Source organism: Vigna umbellata, chromosome 10, assembly GCF_029865625.1.
Source record: "Vigna umbellata cultivar VRB3 chromosome 10, Vumbellata_1.0, whole genome shotgun sequence".
Classification (NCBI taxonomy): Eukaryota; Viridiplantae; Streptophyta; class Magnoliopsida; order Fabales; family Fabaceae; genus Vigna; species Vigna umbellata.
Genome location: NC_142174.1, coordinates 13,844,243 through 13,863,042, shown reverse-complemented (window position 1 = coordinate 13,863,042; position 18,800 = coordinate 13,844,243). Strand labels below are relative to the sequence as shown.

The following is an 18,800-nucleotide window of genomic DNA, read 5'->3' as shown; positions in this document are numbered from 1 at the left end:
AAAAGTTGTTATTTTAAAGAAACTACTATTTCTAACTTAAGAACAAACAACACTTGGCCATTAGTACCTTCGTTTACGTAGTTTAGCTTACACAAAACAACGATTATCGAAAACTTCTCCACACATATTTTAAGATTAATTAGTTTTTTCTACGGCAAAATGACAGAGAAACAGAGAGATCAAGTAAACGAAATTGTTACCGGCTGAATTGTCTTTTGATCAAATTGATGAAATCACATCACAGCTTCAAATGTTTTGACTGTGACTTCATATAAACCTTCTTACTGAACATGCTAGGGTTAGTCAGTGTCATGGTTTATGCTAAGAAACTTTGAATAAACTAACCCAGCTCATAACATGACTACTTTTGATATGATAACATAACCAAACCATAATTCAATTTTCACCTTATGATCTTTAAGGTGCTCTTCTGGAGAAGCTCGCATTCATCGAGAGATACAGATTCTGAAAGCAATTTCCAAAGCTTGTGCAATTGAATATATCCTCCATAAGCAAACCCAAGCAGCAAAGTATGCAAGCTACAATATATCACTGAGAATTAGAAATCCGTTGGTCCAGAGTAACTTAAAATGCTGACATACTCAAGGAGAATTAAACTATAAAGTTTCATTGTTTAGTCTCTCCCTATCTTTACAGAAAGAACCCCAATGTCAGTTCAGTACTCACTAGTAGTCGATGTTTGTATCCTTTTTGAAACTTATGACCTGCCTGAATTGGCATCATCTAAGTTCTTCATCTCTTTACTCCTTCCTCATTGCATTCAATAAAAGGTCTGTCATCCACCACTACCAAAGCCTGCCAAAGGGGCATATATTCATTGCTTATGCCAGTTGTTATACGGTTGCTTACCCCATTGCTTTAGGGCATGCATGCAACCAGCTGCTAGCAATAAACCACACACACCAAATGCCATTAATGCTGCATTTCCTACGTTCCGATAATATCCACCCTGCAAACACAAAGAGGAAGTCAACATATATACAACAGCACATACACACATGAACCAGTTGAAACACCTGATGTCTTTCACCAAATCATTTGCCATGCTACAAACGTAATGAGGAAGTCAACATATATGACAGCAAATACACACATGAACCAGTTCAAACGTGTAATAAATACACAATGCAATTTACAAAATCATTCAAAATAAGCTAATGCATTGATCAAACATTTAAATGTAGTGAATTACCTCGGTACCATCTTCTTTTCAAGGATACCAAATATCAAACATGCATCGTCAATCATTTATTGCTTGTTAATTATATTTAATGAAATTGCAGAACATTTATAACTAAAATAACAACTCAACTAAGGCATAGTACCTCCTTACGATTACCATAGTCACTCCCTCAAAATATTACACCTAAAGTATTGTATTTCAGTAAGTTAACCCTCCTTCACGAGTGATTCAAACACACAATCACCTTACTTGGCTAATCAACAAGTTGTGGCAATCAAGAAGTTCAACCCAAACTCAAAAGAAAACAAAAATGTATATTTTCAAAGCTTCAGAAAAAATGTAGGCACAATTAGGAATTTAAACTAACTTGTGTATACTACTGTAGAAATGACTGTGTAGGAATACTATGCCACCCTCCACGATTGTATGATTGTATATTCAAAACCTCATAAATAATTAGCGTGTCTTTTCAGTAAATGTTTATAAGAAAATGTCTACTATTTTCATAACTTCTGTGCACTTTAAGTTATAAAAATGGCATCATATTTTTTCCATTTTGTTTTCTGTTTTCAAATATTTCTAAAAAAAACAGTGAATATGTCTTGTTTACTGTTTTCATTATTTTCTACACAAATCTATAAAAATAGAAAACGAAGTAAAATCAATGAGATATCTTTTTAAAATAATAGAGGAATAGAAAATAAAAACAGAACCTTTTTTCAAACGAAGTAGCCTCATGGTTTATTGAACTCATATTAATAATGCTCAATTGGTTAAAATTACACGCTTCCTAGAACTTTAGATAACATCATTATGCACAAATACATACCTGCATCACAGAAAGCAGAATCGCTCCATTTGCAGGGGCAAGAGAGAAGCCCATCATCCCTCCACGCAATTCATTAGGAACATACCTGCAAAAAAAGTAGATAAAACTAAAAATCCAATTCTGAGCAAATGAAAAAGTACAAATATAGTTAAAGAGATTACATGGTCCTCAATCTAGCAAGTGATGGTAAAACAAACCCAACACATGCATGAAACAAGCAAAATAGCGTCACCAGAACCCTAATTTCCTGCACATGAGAGTAGGCTCAAGATTTCTAGCTCAGAAATCTGACAAAAAATACGTTTGATACTGTCTAAATATATAAGTAACTGCACCTGATAGTCATAAGCCACAATAGACAGAAGAAGAGCCAGTATAATGTAAGCGAAAACTAGGCAGTCCTCAGTTCTAAGCGATGAAGGTCCACTAGTGAGACACGGAAATGCAGTGCTTCCTATCATTCTTGAGCCCAGAAAGCATGGATATATCAAGCCCAGTTGCACTTCTCGCCCATCAGCCTAAAACCAATGTCATAAAGTGTTATATACACACACACACACACACACACACACACACACAAATACAAACCAAAAGCATCCTATGACTTAGACTGATAAAATAGCAGGTTCAATTTCTTAAGCCTCTTGTCATAATGAGTCAATCAACAGAAGAGATTTTCCCACAATAATGGGAAGAGAAGCAAAATTACTTATAAATTTGTTCAATTAAGCCCAGTTCTAGATTCATTAATACAAAGAAACCATAAGAAGAAAAGAAAGCCCATAAAACATCCATAAATGCAATACTGTCTTAGAATTTTAAATATACTCTACATATATTCATGCCTCAGTATATCACAAAATATGCTCTAAAATTTGATATCATACCACCACTGTAGGCGCCCAAATGATCCAAAAAATTCCTATAGAGAAGTGAAGGCAAGCTTGTGCCCACGCCAACAACCATATCCTTTTATCTGTGGATTATAAAATTACAATCAGTATATAATCAGTAGATGACTTAATCTATTAATTAATATTGTTGTATAATTGATAGTGTTTCCTAGTGCCATCTCTTTTCTGCATCTAACCAGCTAAAGTATCATTATACATCGTAGCGTACAGATTGACTCTGTAATGCATAGCTCAGGCAGAATACAGCTTGAGAGTGAAACTAAAATAAAAACAATATTAAATTAAACTATTACAAGGAGATCAGTTAGTCATCAGAAACTTAGCAACTTTTAAAAATAAACAATAGCCCCTTAATATAAGTATCCATGACTTTCATTATAGATCTCCATGCTGCAAAGAAGTCAAATCTCAAAGCATGAGATCCAAGTTTAGTGGAATTGAGCCCATGCATGCGTATTTCCTCGTATTTTTAGCAACATTCCTATCACAGCTTCTCTTACAAGTTGCAACAATAATTGAATAAATAGTGGATTATTATTTTGAATAAAAATTTCACAATGCAAAAACTGTCCTAGAAAAGAAATTAAAAAAGCATTGATCAAAGCAAGGGAAGGGAGCAGCCATGAAGCAAGGAAAACCAGCATGAAAAGCAAAATTTTGATATATGCGCAGAAAATTAAAGGAAAGAAAGAAAGTCTTATAAGTAGCTCCTCTAAAACACTAACTCGTAGTATGCACATATTCTTAAGACAAAATAACAGCTATTATTTTATAGGAGCATAAATAAAAGGGATGAGCTGCCTTGGTAATTTCCAGAAACTTTACTAAGTTATCAGATTGCTAAACAAATGTTGAGTACGGCATTCTTAAGAGCATTGAGTGTTTTACATAAAAAGAAAAGCAAAATATTTGTTCGTAAAATAATAAAGAAAAAAAAAAACAACAAAAAGCAACTTACCACCTAAAATGTAGGCATAGAAGGAGCGACTGTACTCCGTAAGAGATGCTGTTCCAGAAGTTTCTGTCCATCCTCTGGTGATAAAAGTGAAGCATGTGGCAGCAAAAAAAATAACAACAAATGAAGGAGCAGTGTTTTTTTCCGTATTATTACCAATAAGCCAATTTGCAAACATTTGGCTGGCAATAAAACTTGAAGACTCAAAGAAAGACATTAACCAATATGTATCATTAAGCGAATCAGGTCTGTGCCCTTGCTGCAAACAAAAACACAATATTCCAAACTGATGTTAAACTCTATATATTTTAAGCAGACCTATGTCCTTTTCCTTAGAAGCTGTGTACTTTCCACGTAAAGTGATTTTCCATGTAAAGATGAAAAGAAAAATAGAATGGATCGAGTTATTTAACCAGGAAGAAGTAAGCTCCTACTTTGCCATTTTTCCAGTGACAAAGTTATGGATGCTTAGACTGAGATCTGTGCCTATCTGGAAATCGAGATAAAAACATTAACCGATTACCTTTTCGTGTTGAGTGACCATCCAGTTCTCAAAACTGAATGAAAATATTGTATTGGCCAGAGAGAGACATATGCTACTCATGAATACACTTGGCTGCTCTGAAATCCTCTTCCATACGCCAAAAATGAAGTGTAGAATGCAAAAGATTAAACTAGCTTTCTTGTGACCTCTACATCAAAATTAAAGAGTGGGTTAGAATAATCTTCTGACTAATCGTCATAAATTTGTACAAAGAAATGTATAAATTTCTTGAATATGCATGATTTAGCATTAATGCTTCTGAATTAACCAAGATGCCTTCATATATTGACATCTAACATAGCAAACCCTGGGTTGAAATCATACATAGAACGATGTCATGAAAAAAATGACAAATTGAAAAAGTGCTAACAATTCACATGAATACGAGATTGACATCGGAATATTGATCATATTCTTCCTCAACAATTGGAAATGTAAATGTCTAGAAAAGACGCGTTTAAAAAAATACTCCTAATATCATCTCAAGAGCCATTAATCAACAGAAAACACTTAAGTAAATTAGACATCAACAATCACTCACAGTGACAGTAAAGGAATTCCATGTTATATTTTGGATGACGTCCATTGTCATAATTAAAATAATTAAACAACCAAATCATCTTTACTGAAACAGACACCACAATATGACGCTACTTAAACAACACAATTGCTAAGGCTGACTTTAAACACTAAACTCAACTTTGAATTACTTAAACATAATTATTAATCTTAATTTATCAGTAACGTCAACGACTAAAAACTAGAGCCTCACATCATATCCGAAAATACGCCAAGGAAAGGAGCAGCGAAGAGAGCTGTTGTATATCCGTAACACAGAGACTTAACCATAGTTTCCCTGCTGATTCCATACGAAGCAAATTCATACTCCCCGAACACTGACCATAGACCTTCCATTACTGAGAAGAAAAACGAAACCGTCATTCGCACTTGCACATTACAGATCTAAATCTCAATCGAGTAACTAATTAATACAGGTGATTTTCGGAATTTTGATTCAGAAACTGAACAGATGATTAAAAAAATAAGAAAAATATAAATCAATTTTCGAAACAAATATAACATAGAAATGAATGTTCGGCTAAAGTTAATCAGAGAATGTTCAGCTACAGCTAATAAGATATTTTGTTTTTCTTAGGTTTCAATTCTTACTCCATAAACAAAAAGAACTCTAAAGTCTCGAAAGCTGATCCCGCACATTGTCAAAGAAACCGAGCAATCCTACAATGAATAAGAAAATGTAGTGAAAGTAACCTGATGCGAGAGAATAGACGAAGAGGAAATTCCGCTGGAAACGGAGAAACGAGTGAGAGGTTCCATGGTCGAAGATTGTGGAGGTTCTGTTGAGGTTAGAGATGTGAGGGAAAAGAAAGATCGAGAAGCAGCAACAAACGAAGATGAAGATGTATACGGATGGATTTAGTTCCCAAACGGAGCTCTCAATGACTACTCCCATCGGCTTTTTATAATCTCGGTCTGAAGACGCAGGAAAGGAGAATGCAAGAAAAATCACGTTCCCTTGGAATCTGAGGCAAACCCTAGGTTGCGGTTCGAGAACGGGAAGAGGCGGAGAGTGAGACTGAGGGAGACGATGGATTTGATCGACGACGGGTGGTGGTTCAATTAGTGAAACTTATACCGCGGATGGAGTTAACGGAAATCGAAGCGCATTCCTTACGTCTGATCACATTTTGTCTATGTGGTGGAAGCCTAATAATAACGTCTTCAGTACCATATGTCATGAAAGACAAAAAAAAACATAGTATTAACGACCATATATTCAAAATACTTCAAGATAAAATTAGTATTTAAGACCAAAATTTTATAATATTAACAATCGTGTATTTATAATATAAATTTGTTAAAAAAAATATGTTTAAGCATTTAAAATATGTCTTGATAAAAATTTTGTAATGATTATGATATAATGAAACTCTTCCAAATGTTATAAAAGAAATTGTAATACCATTTTATTGTCAACGTTCTGATAGTATATGACTGGGAAATAAGTAAAGTTTTACTTAATTTTTTATTTAAAAAATAAATAAATTATAAGTATTAAAAGGATAAGATTTCTAATCTCATATTAGCATATACTATGCTTATTATTATTCCTAATTTTAACTTCAAATCCAATAAAATTGTCAATATATATAGAAAAACAACACTATTTTTTCTAAAATGCACTTTACTTTAAGAAAACATCAGAACTGAAAAACATTTTTTTTCTTTTTTCACTTTGACACCTGTCACACTCGCTGGTATTTTAATTTTAAACTTTATTAATTAAATCTCAAAATTTGTCCCATGCGATTATTTAGGTTTTAAATTTAATTACTTATTGTTATTGTAGTCCTTAATTTAATCACTTATCTTTGTATTAAATATTAAATAACAGTAAAAAATAAAAAATTACATTCAAAACATTAATAAATAGAAGAAGTTTGAATTATAGTAAGTTGTGAAGATGGAATGTGTTTCCTGGACTACTCCGCTAAAATGTGATGGTCAAGTTGTCATTTTTAAATTGTCAATCCATTTTGGTTTGGCCTCCCTAGTTTATCAAAGGTGGATTAGTTTGTTTTTGACGTGAGTTCGTTTTGTTTTTTAATTTTTAATTTTTTTAAATTAAAATAATTAGAAAGATTAAATTTATTATATTATATTTTTATAACTATGTAAATATAGAACATTATAACGATTTACATTTTTAACATTTGCAAATTAAATTTTAAATATTAGTTATAATAGTATGATTTAACATGTAATAATTATTTGTTCAATTAAAAATATTAATTAATCCATTAAAAGTTTATAAAATATTTATATGATCAAATATGTTTTAAATTTTCATTGATAAGTATATACAAACAAATATTAAAAATAAATTAAAAAAATTTAATTAAAGAAAAAAGTGACTAAACGAATTGTAAATCTGATCCAATTTCTTTGGGAGGATCAACTCGATCCGATTCATTTCTTATAAACCAAAAGCTGAAGGAAAACAGATCGGACTAGTTCATTTTTCTACCCCTAATTGAAGATATATTTTCTAAAGACTAGAGCTAAGTAATAGAGAATTTAACTTCCTAAACCTATATAATTGGAAATTTAACTTTTGAATATTTGTAATTTCAATCATTTAAGCAAGTCTTCAGGTAAGACTTTCTATGCATAATTTTATAAATTCTGATTAATTTCAAAAGTTTCATGAACTAAATGATTATTGTTTTCAATTTTATTATTGGAACGAGTTTGCCTTCCATGCATTATTATAAGAAAAAGGTATAGTTATTAAAAACATTTCAAAATGATTTTTTAAATAATTATTATAAAAGTAGCAAACTTATCGTACATGATAATATAAAAAAAAATGTTATCAGTGTATTTTATTTTTATTTTAATTAAACAATGAGAACGTTTACTTATTTGAAAATTCAACTATTTCTTACAAATATAGTAAAAAAGTATTCAATCTCTAATATTGAAGGGTTGAATTTATTCTTATTTCTTAAAACATTGCTTTAAAAAGTTAGTTAACATTTTCCTTTTTAAAATTTAACATAGCTATATTTATTGATTTACAAAACTTTGAATTCCTATTTTCTTTTGAAACAACAAATGAACCCGTTGAGGAAATTAAACGATCAAAAAGTCCTGATATTAGTTTGCAGCAGGTTCGTTTCAGCGGAAGGCACCTAATTTTAGTTTTCAGTTGCAAGAGAAAATGCACATCAACAGTAAGTTCTTACTGAATAATGGAGAACCATACTCTCCACCCAGGAAATGTGATTGCTAGCATTTGCATTGGCAATTTAAAAATATTTATTTTATGTAACACTATTAGTTTTCATTTGAACTAGCTCGTGTTGAAATTTATTATTTGAACTAAATCGTTATTAAATCATTTAGGAATTTTTCCTTGACGCATGGAACTCCTATACTTTGTTTTTTTCTTTTTCATATAGATGAAATTGGGGAAAGAGACTGTGAATGAACATGACGTACGATCTAACCTTGTTTCCAGTGACACGCAATCAACAGGTAGGTGAAGTGTTTAGACACCCTGACTTGTACATTGTGAGACCATTTATGTATTGGGAAATCGTTGGTAAAACTCGCAACCGTCAGGGTGTGGCAAAAAAGACTAATTTCTGATTCCGTGACGGAAAAAAAAAGCAGTGTTGTGAAGGCTCAAGTAATTTCATCCAATAGTCACGGTCATGTGTTTGACGTTTATTTGTACCTAAATAAATATTCTGCCAAATAATTTCCTTCTATAAACAATCTTCCCTGCGCAGCAGCGCACAAGGCACAAAAATCTTACCTACGCGAATGAAGTTCAAAGTGCAGGTAACAAAAGAATGGAACGGCAAAATATGGTAAACCTTCGGATCCCAACTCCATTATCATGCGATCAGTATCCAATGGCTTGGGACATTCTTGAAAACCAATCAATTCTGCATTCGGAAATATTTTCAACTGCTATGCGTCGGAACTCAAAATGGAATAATCAATTCCCACGGTTATTTATATCTTTCTCGTGGTATCTATGCCTTCAAATCATAATTCACGAGGGTAGTTTTGCAGATGCATGGATCTCTTCCGACGCCGGCTCAGCATTATCCTGTTACAAAAGGAAATACAAATATTCAACCACGGTAGGCTCTGCAGCCCAGAATTTCGTCTCGTGATTTGTGATAGATCTAACAAATAAATAAATCATTCTTCTACCACAATTTGACGGGTTAAATGGAACTAGGGAAGGTTTAGATGGGAAGATTTAATAGAAAAAGGATAAAACTACTCTGGTTCATCACGTTAAGTCCAACTGAACAAAAAGAAACCAAATAGAATACCATTACCGAAGGATATTCTGCAATCCAATAGGGAATGCTTTCTGATAAAAGGCTGATATATTGCTCCATTGCCTGCTCTGGACTCATAATCCCAAGTTGTCGCCATGCAATCCTTGCAGAAATAACTCGGTTAAACACATCAAAGAAACTAATGGAGTACCCGTAACTGTAAGCAACTCAAGCGAAAACTAGAGCTAGAGGGAAAAGATTATGATTTTTAAAAAATACACATACATATTAGAGAACTACCATTTAGCTCGAGCAGAAGAGAACTTCAGTGTCAATGGCTGGGGTTCGTGGCAAGGACCCTGTGTAGCAATTCGGTAATAACCATGAAGCTTCATCTTCACTTCATCACTGAGACTATTATCGTTGCTCCTGGATTCGACAAATACAACAGCAGCACCAAAACGCTTCTCCAACTCAGTTCTTTCTATTTCCTCCCAATCATCCTCATCCTCCCACAAGTCCTTGTTTTCACCAATATCCTCGTTCCTGCCAGATTCATCAATCTCATTATAATTATTTTCGAACTGCAAGATCTGAACCTTTTCAGCGTTGAGCACTCTAGAAGAATCATACTCCACCAGTTCCACCTCAATTTCGCTAATATTCACAACCCCTTTATTGCTCCCATCCACAACATGGTCCTCAGCCAAATTCACAAGTTCAATTTCATTGTAAACACTACTCTCCTCATCAATCGTCTTTGAATTGCGTATCTTGGGCGATCCACGATCCACATCCACAATTTTTGGGACTCTTATTTTTTCCAGTATGGACTTGTTGTTGGGCATCAGTCATACAACACAAGCACACACAACTAAAATAGAGAAGAGAAAAAGACTGATAATAGGCAAAAAGGAAATTTTATACTAGTGGAAAAAATTTACAGCACCTCTCTCTTCCTATCAGAACTTCTCAAAATTATGAGAATACAAGAAATGAGAGAACATGAGAGAATGGGATGATGTTACAAAGGGGGCAAGGGGTTTCTTTTATAACCACCTTGCCATACCACTTTAGAAGTTCCCACCAATGTGGGACTTCATTCTTCACAATCTCCCACTTGAAGATTTTGATGAAACTAATCAAATCTTCACACCATTTTTGCCTTCATGTTGCTCGTTAAACTTTCAGTAGAATCGAATCTCCGAAACTCAATGCAACACCCGATCAATATTTCACTGCTCTCCACCAAAACCTGCTACGAACCTACTAACCACTCCCACTGCTTGTGCAATGTCTGGGTCTTGTACACATCATAGCAATTACAAGGCTGTCCACCACTGATGCATACGGTACTCGAGACTTCTCCATCCTCTCCGCTTCATTGCTAGGACTCATACTTGAGGATAATTGATAGGAGATGGGGTAAAACTGGCTTGCACTCTTGCATGTTGAAGCGCCGCAAGACTTTCAGTAAGTTTTACTTCTGAGAAAGCCAAATCTTCCTATCTTTTTCTGTCTCGGTGAATTTGCATCCCTAAAATCTTGTTTGTCGGTTCCAAGTCTTTCATATCAAACTCCCTAGCCATTGTTCAACCTACAAACCAAGTTTTCTTGTTCTTCAAAGCCTTCTGGTTGGAGCATCATTTTATTCCTGCTTAACAATAACCTTGTGAACGGTGAAACTCACAGGCAATACCCCTTCACATTGTTAGCATATCTAAGCACTTAATTCTTTCCCCAGTTTCAAGCTTGTGCTTTAGTTTCCTTGAACTGGTAACAACACATTTGACTTCCTCTTGATGTAATACACTCAAACTCCTGGAATAAACTTTGCTTCTCCTAGGAATAACTCCGGTGATTCCCTTACATGAGAATGAACCAAGTCTTCTTGTGTTTTCTTTTCTGGTAGTCAAACTAGTAAACCTCGATCTATGTTTAAGCCCGGGTACAGATTACGTTCTGCCTTGCAAACTTCACTCTGACATTTGTCCAAGTACGATGTCACGTCAACACCGCTTCTTCTTGACTTGTCGATGTAACCATTGCATTAGCCTTTTGCAACGTATCTCCCATAAGCATATGCCATGATCTTCTGAGCTTTTATGACTTACCAGACCTCCCTTCTTTCTCACAGAATATTTTCATCCTCTGAGGTATTTGCCATACAACCTTGTGAGGTTGATGCCTCAGAGTTCTTTTTTCCACTCTTCCCGTGCCAACATTCTTTCTTGACATGCCCCCTCTTACCACAATTGTAGCATTTGAGATGCTTCTTACTTTGAGATATATCATGGGACTGACTCCCACTAGACCCATATTTCGTTGATTTTCCTCTCATCATCACCAAAGCTTGTGTTTGCTTTGAACTTTCCAGCATGTCTTCTTTGTTCCTTCGCCTGGATTCTTCTTCAAGAATTGCTCCGGCAACATCCTCAAAGTGTAGACTACCTTCAATATTATTATTCGTAATATTCATGATGAGTTGATCATACGAGTCGGGTAAACTCTGCAGTAGAAGCTCCGCGCGTTCATTTTCAACTATGTTGAAATCAGCCGCTGATAGTTGGGCAAACAAAGTGTTCAGATGGTTGATGTGGTCCGTCACCGTTGTGGACTCACTCATCCGGAGAGTGTAGAGTTTCCTCTTCACGAATATTCTTGTGTGGAGAGACTTCACCTCATATAATTTTATGAGGGCATCCCAAATCTCCCTTGCTGTTTCTTTTTCCGCCACACTGGATAACACTGAATCTGCCATTGATAGGTGCAAATTCGCGATGGCGTTATTGTCAATTTCTTTCCACTTCTGCTCCGTCATTTCTGCGGGTTTTCCTTCAATTGCAGCTATGCAATTGTCCTTTCTCAAAATTGCCTTCATCTTCAATTTCCACAACGCAAAATTATTGCCGTTGAACCTCTCTATCTCGTATTTTGTTGTCATGGTTTTTAAGAACCGGCTTATGCACTTCTCACTATGAATAGTATTGTCTACTGGAACAGTACAGGTAGACCGTGAAGTAAAGCACCAAGAAGTTCCCAGGAAAGAGAGGTGGGTCACAAACGGACACTCTTAAGTACCAAGTCTTTCCTAGCCAGAACTTTCCCGGACAGCACTTTCACACTACCAAACGTTTCCAGTAATAACTCTTTTCTGATGTGGAAGATCGGATTAAACCGCAACCACAGAGCATACTCAGAACTTTACCAACACTATTCTAATGACAATAGCAGCGGAATACTAACCAATAGCTCTGATACCACTGTTGGGCATCAGTCATACAACACAAGCACACACAACTAAAATAGAGAAGAGAAAAAGACTGATAATAGGCAAAAAGGAAATTTTATACTAGTGGAAAAAATTTACAGCACCTCTCTCTTCCTATCAGAACTTCTCAAAATTATGAGAATACAAGAAATGAGAGAACATGAGAGAATGGGATGATGTTACAAAGGGGGCAAGGGGTTTCTTTTATAACCACCTTGCCATACCACTTTAGAAGTTCCCACCAATGTGGGACTTCATTCTTCACACTTGTCTCCGAATTCATCAATTTTCCCCACAATTTGAACAACTTCATCCGTTTCCCAGATCTTAGAATCAGATTTAACTCCATGATCATGACCACACCCAATAACACCCACTTTCTCATGAGCTTCGAAGTTTGGGGTAACGGAGAGAAGTTTGAGGAAAACCGATGGAAGCAGAAGAGAAAGAACTATGGCAAAGGCAATCTCCCACAGAAGAAACTCCATGGCTTGCTAATGGAAGGAAAATTTATGAGTTTGTGTCTAAGTGTGAAAGGAGGAAGTCTGATACTATTTTCTGATGATAACGTTACCAATACGAAGAAAGTGGATTTAGCATAGAAGAGCAAGGTATATTTTACATTGCATATGATACTAAAAGTTAGGTGTAACAAGATGTACATGTTTCTACTCGAGCAAAATACATGTCGGTGTTGGAAAATGACACTTCCACCACTTCGAATATCCACTGGTGAGGAGCTTTGAGGGAAAATGTGATATGTGGGTAGATTGTTTCAAAGGAAAAACTGAATCCCAGGCTGAAGGGATTCTATTTCAATGTAACAGTTTCCAGTTTGAGTTGAATAATTTCTTCTGTTTTTGAATTTAATCCAAATATATTCTTAATTTTTTCTGTATTATCATTCCATCGTAAATTATACATAGTTGAATTACCTTTATTAGATTAAAAAAAGTTGAAGGAATGTTTATTGTAGGGAAAAACCAATCCAATTTATTTAGTTGGGATCGAGTTAATTATAGATAGATTAACCCGTTATATATAAAAAATAAAATATGACTAGAAGAAATTAAATCCTTTATTGTTCATTAGTTATTTGAATATTTCAATATTATATAAGTAAAGTATTAATTTAAAATATTTTTTATTATTTGATTCATCTAATAATAAAATATTATTTAAAAAACCAATAACATGTTTAGATAAGACATTTTAATAAGAGGATAGTTATTTTTTAAAATAATTTGAAATGTAATATAACAAAATATGTTGTTTGACTAATAAAATTTAAAAAAAATGAAATTGTGAAATTTTATTAGAAGTAATTGAATAACGTTTAAGAATTTTAAATTTCACAAAGTATAAATTTAAAATTCTTCACATTTTCAATTTTATATATTAGTATGTGTAGTTTGAATTTATAGGTCGATTTAATCTAATTTAACCTTATGTGAGATAAATCTAACTTTATTTAATGTGATCCTAATTTAGTGTCTCTACTTAATGAGTCTAACTTTACTTAATCAAACATAACTTAATTTAACCTAAATTCTACCTAAGTTAAAATATTATTTTGAAACACTATTCTAACGGTAAAATATTAAGCGGACACTAAAAGTTAGTTCGTAGTTAGAAACTAAATCTTGAATTTGTTTGATAGAATACATTAAGAACAACAATGTTTCTTTCCTTGAGTTCTTCAATTTATCGTAATAATGGAAAACAGAAAATGTAATACTGTTATGAAATTTCTAGCGAGTTTTTCTTTGTCTAAAAGACAGATATTTTCTAATAACTAATTTTCTATTTTATAACTGTATATTTTATTTAGATAATAGAATGTAAAACTATTTTTACATTATCCATAGTTATTTTTTCTTAAAATTTGTGTTTGATAGTGTGCTTTTTTTCATAAGATGAAAAATGAAAAGAAAAATAAAATAGAAAGTGAGATAGTTAGAATTAAATGAAGATTATTACAAAAAAACAAAGAGCAGTATAATTTTTTTGTTAATAATTTTTTATTGTTACATATCTATTAACATTGTTGTTGTTTAACTATATTATTATTTATTACAATAAGATCACCTGTAATGGATTGTATATTTTGTTTTTCAAATAATTTTTTTAAATCTTGCAACACAAGTACATAGTTTTAACACTTTATTTTATTTTTTCTAAATTTTTGTATGAAAAAGTTGTGCTACCTTTCTTTTCCTTTTTTTTTCACGTTTTGTAAGTATTTCGAAACAAACCACTACTCAGTTTCACCATGCTGTTTCTTCCAATGAAAAGACAAATTTAACACACCCGCTAAAAGAAAATTCAAATATGATTTTTTTCCCAAAATTTTTTCTTAAGATTTTTTAATGACTAAAAATATTAGTTTCGTTTTCTTTCTTCGATCTCCTTTACAAAAATATTAACAACGATGACTTTATGATTCATCAAAGACTAAAATATAATATAAAATATTTATATGAACTAAAAACAAAATAAAAGTTATAAAAAACACAGATAAAAATAACATATTTGTAAGAATAGAAAATAAAACAATTATAATTCCTTTAAAAAATAACGATGATGATAAAATCTTTTACTTCATACTATATCATAAATACCTAATACATACAAAAATACTCGAGTTGAGTTAGACACATATTAATACTTATTATTATCGAATTAAACAAAAACTTTATTGTTACCTAATGTTTTCATTACATAGGATATCTATTTTAAAAATATTTATAGATTTTAAAATTTTAGAGATATCAATAGATATCTATAATATTAAAAAAATATGTTATAAATTTTTAAAATAAAATATAAATAAAATTATAAAAATATAAAGTATTATATAAATTAAATTAAATATTAATTTAATTTAATTTAATAAAATATATAAACTTTAATTTTAATTAAATTCAACTTAATAAAATATAAATTAAATTTTAACTTTAACTTTTTTACATATAACAAATATGAATGGATAGAATATATGATATTGTATGTTAAAATATTTATTATCTATAAATAATAAATATATTTTATTTTTATTTACGGATTTTATCCACAAATATTTTTGTCATAGTTGGAATCGATGATAATCCTTTATTCTTACTTTTTATTATTGTTTATCTTACATCATTAATATCATTAATATGGAAAGAAACAAAACTTATATAAATCAATATGGGTACTGAGTGGTACTCCGTGCTCTTTATGACAATTAACTTCATTAATATATCAATATATAATGTAGAGGTGAAATTATAATTTTGATTGAATCGCCATACAAACAATATTTATTTTATTTCATAGTTTACATGTTAAATAAATAAGATGGACTTCGATGTGTATATTATTATTCTTTATGAAATTTAAAATTGTAGTATATAGATATTTATGATTTGTTAGTACGAGAAAAAAAGAAGAAGAATACATAGGTACAGAGGTAATTACAAAAAGTATGTTAATATTTAAATAATTTTATTTTGCGTTTATGTAAATATGTTATCTTATTTGCTTGATTCCTGCAATTTTTTATATTTTAAATTCTTACAAATTATAATTTTTATTTTAATGCCTATAAATATGTCACCTTTTGTTTTAATCCTGGGTGAATATTTTTTTAAAGAAAAATAAAAATTGTAAAATGGTAGGGGACAAAATTTCATAAAATATAAAAGGTTAAAACAAAAAAAAAACGTTAATATTTCATAGATAAAAATATATTTATCAATAACTATATATAAATTTAATTATTTTTTAAAATTAAATAAATAAAAATAATTTATTAAATAAATAAAAATCATTAACGAAATAAATAAAAATTATTTATAATTAAAATATAAAAAATATTCATATTTATTTTTATGACTATACATATGTATCCATTAAGAAAAAAGAAAAGAAAAAGAAGCATAAGCGCGTTTGGTGGGACAAAATAAGTCGGGTCGAATCCGGGTCCTTGATCATTTATATCCCCCGTTGGCGTAAACCTTGGGTTCCTCCTTCTGTAACTTGAGAGAAAAATTAGATTCTTTAGGGTTTCATCCTTCCTGCGGTATCAGACATGGGGGGAGGCAATGGCCAGAAGTCGAAGATGGCTCGTGAAAAGAATCTCGAGAAGCAGAGGGCCGCCGGAAAGGGTAATTTTTCTTGCCCCTTTCTCCAACCTAATCATATTTTCTCATTCGTCCTCTCTTCAATCATCGATATTCCAATCAATACTTTGATTTGTAAAAATCCGTTTTTTGAGAGTGAATTATGAAAATCGAGACGATACGTGTTAGATCTGGCTTCGTTCTTGACTTTAGTAATTTCTTTTAATTGTGCAGGAAGCCAGCTGGATTCCAACAAGAAAGCAATGTCCATTCAGGTAATATCGTGTTTTTAATCTCCACAAACAATTGCTTTCGTTTTTTCTCTGCATAAGTTGGATTTCTCGCACGGTTGGTTGTATAGAATAATGAAATTCGATTTAATATTGTGAATATACCATCAATTTCTTCCTTGAAGTATTGCCCTCTTTCTCTTATTGATCTATGAAGTCAAATATATGTAAAGTAAAATACCAATTGTTAAAAATTGTGCCAAATAGTGAAATATATCAACTTAAATACTTAACCGATTTATATACAATGTTTGGAGAGTTACTTGTAGAAGTTTATTTCACTAGGGAATACGTAGGAGATAGAGTAATATTTTGGGGAGCAAAGTGATGGTTTATTCCATTATTTTGTATGGGGATTTCTGTATATATTTGTTAATAAGGGCAGCATTTCTGTTACGGCTGAAAGAGTTTTTTATTTGGTGTTTGCCATTCACCCTTTGTTCTGGGATATCTTCTGCATGCATTTACGTTCCCTGTTCTTGGAAAAGATGTGAAAATGGAATTCAGGTTCCATAGTAGGCCTAGTTCCCCAACAGTTCTTGAAGAATTACTTACAGTTTTATTAATATAGACGCTAAGGAGATAGAGTAATGTACGAGGGACTAAATTGATGGATTATTCAATTATTTCAGATGGAGATTGCAGTATAAATTTGTTTATATCGTCATATTTCTGTTATGGTTGAAAAAGTTCTCTACTTATTGTTTGCCGTTCATTCTTTGTTCATCGGTATCTTCTGAATTTATGTTCCCTGATCATGGAAAAGATATTATACTTGCATTACTACTTTTATCAGAGTATATTAGAAATAATTGGAACAAAACTGAAATTGCAACAAAGAAAAGACGATTATAGGAAACATTATATTGGAATTTTGTAAAGAGCCATATTTTATGTGTATGAAATGGGCTAGTTTGGGCAGGGGGGATGTCATCAGTATTACCTTGCACTACATCATCTAGTCAGTTGTGATGCTGACTTATTTTAAAAATTTGGTATGTCATGCACATTTATACATGCATGCGATGTGTTCTCTTATATTATCTAGTATACTATTGAAATATATTCATAATTTTAGTGATAGCTGCAGAAGCGGAACTCTTTACTGATCATCAATAATGTATATTGATTGAATAATGCAGTGCAAGGTGTGCATGCAAACATTTATGTGCACCACTTCGGAAGTGAAGTGTAGGGAGCATGCTGAAGCCAAACATCCTAAATCTGATGTTTATGCCTGTTTTCCTCATTTGAAAAAGTGAACTTATTGGAGACTGGAATTGGAGAAAACTTATATCATCATGGCCTCTTCCTTAAACCTATTCACCGAGATCTTCCTCCATTTTCTCTTTATATTAAATGTTTTTTTCTGTGTTTGTGCCTGGAGAATTATGTAGGGAGAGCAGGGTGTTTTTATTGTAATTTCTCTTCATGACAGGGCAACAAACTGTGATGCTTTCACTTTCTGTCTAGCTGTAACTGCTTAATGTTCGTTCGTGTTAATATTAAAGTGTTACATAAACTTATTTTCTAATCTTATCATAGAATTACCTGACTATCAGTCATTTTGGCATGCGGAGTCTGGAACAACAAAATGGAATCTCTTGGCGAAATAGATCCTCACTATTTTTGGCAACTGGATGGAATCTTATCCCATCCTTTGTTTTAATATATAATAATTTTAATATATGGACTCCAGTTTTTATAATTCTAGAGGATCGTTGTCTGTCCTGAGCTCAATAGTATTTTGGTCTTTACTGCTTGTGTTATCTTAGTCATTCCAACCACGTTCACCTGAAACAACATATTGCTGCTTGTGTTATCTTTACTAGAAGACCTGTAAAAGTGTACTCGAAAAAAA

General features: G+C 32.2%; 3 protein-coding genes across 5 annotated transcripts; 1 reads left to right on the top strand and 2 right to left on the bottom strand.

Moving 5' to 3' along the window:
* Window positions 1-184: 184 nt before the first annotated feature.
* On the bottom strand, window positions 185-6,252 carry LOC124833476 (Major facilitator superfamily protein). 2 transcript variants are annotated; one of them, XM_047307974.2, is made up of 10 exons: window positions 5,719-6,252; window positions 5,219-5,363; window positions 4,426-4,594; window positions 3,906-4,161; window positions 2,921-3,009; window positions 2,369-2,551; window positions 2,195-2,280; window positions 2,034-2,118; window positions 688-970; window positions 185-539 (listed from the first exon to the last, which is right to left on the bottom strand). In XM_047307974.2, exons 1-9 carry the CDS (start codon window positions 5,918-5,920, stop codon window positions 836-838), a joined length of 1,350 nt encoding a protein of 449 aa, XP_047163930.1. In that variant the 5' UTR covers window positions 5,921-6,252; the 3' UTR covers window positions 185-539; window positions 688-835. The 2 variants fall into 2 exon arrangements, with proteins under 2 accessions (XP_047163930.1, XP_087957206.1); XM_088101080.1 differs by having other exon boundaries at window positions 5,617-5,741.
* A 2,396-nt stretch (window positions 6,253-8,648) lies between these two features.
* LOC124833508 (uncharacterized) lies at window positions 8,649-13,240 on the bottom strand. 2 transcript variants are annotated; one of them, XM_088100556.1, is made up of 4 exons: window positions 12,811-13,240; window position 12,421; window positions 9,573-10,105; window positions 9,104-9,435 (listed from the first exon to the last, which is right to left on the bottom strand). In XM_088100556.1, the coding sequence occupies exons 1-4, from the start codon at window positions 13,029-13,031 to the stop codon at window positions 9,234-9,236; spliced, it is 957 nt and encodes a 318-aa protein (XP_087956682.1). In that variant the 5' UTR covers window positions 13,032-13,240; the 3' UTR covers window positions 9,104-9,233. The 2 variants fall into 2 exon arrangements, with proteins under 2 accessions (XP_047163965.2, XP_087956682.1); XM_047308009.2 differs by lacking the exons at window position 12,421; window positions 12,811-13,240 and adding an exon at window positions 8,649-9,091 and having other exon boundaries at window positions 9,330-9,435; window positions 9,573-10,120.
* A 3,294-nt stretch (window positions 13,241-16,534) lies between these two features.
* Window positions 16,535-18,473, top strand: LOC124833514 (uncharacterized protein At2g23090). The gene is made up of 3 exons (XM_047308017.2): window positions 16,535-16,694; window positions 16,884-16,924; window positions 18,082-18,473. The coding sequence occupies exons 1-3, from the start codon at window positions 16,619-16,621 to the stop codon at window positions 18,199-18,201; spliced, it is 237 nt and encodes a 78-aa protein (XP_047163973.1). The 5' UTR covers window positions 16,535-16,618; the 3' UTR covers window positions 18,202-18,473.
* The last annotated feature ends 327 nt before the right edge of the window (window positions 18,474-18,800 follow it).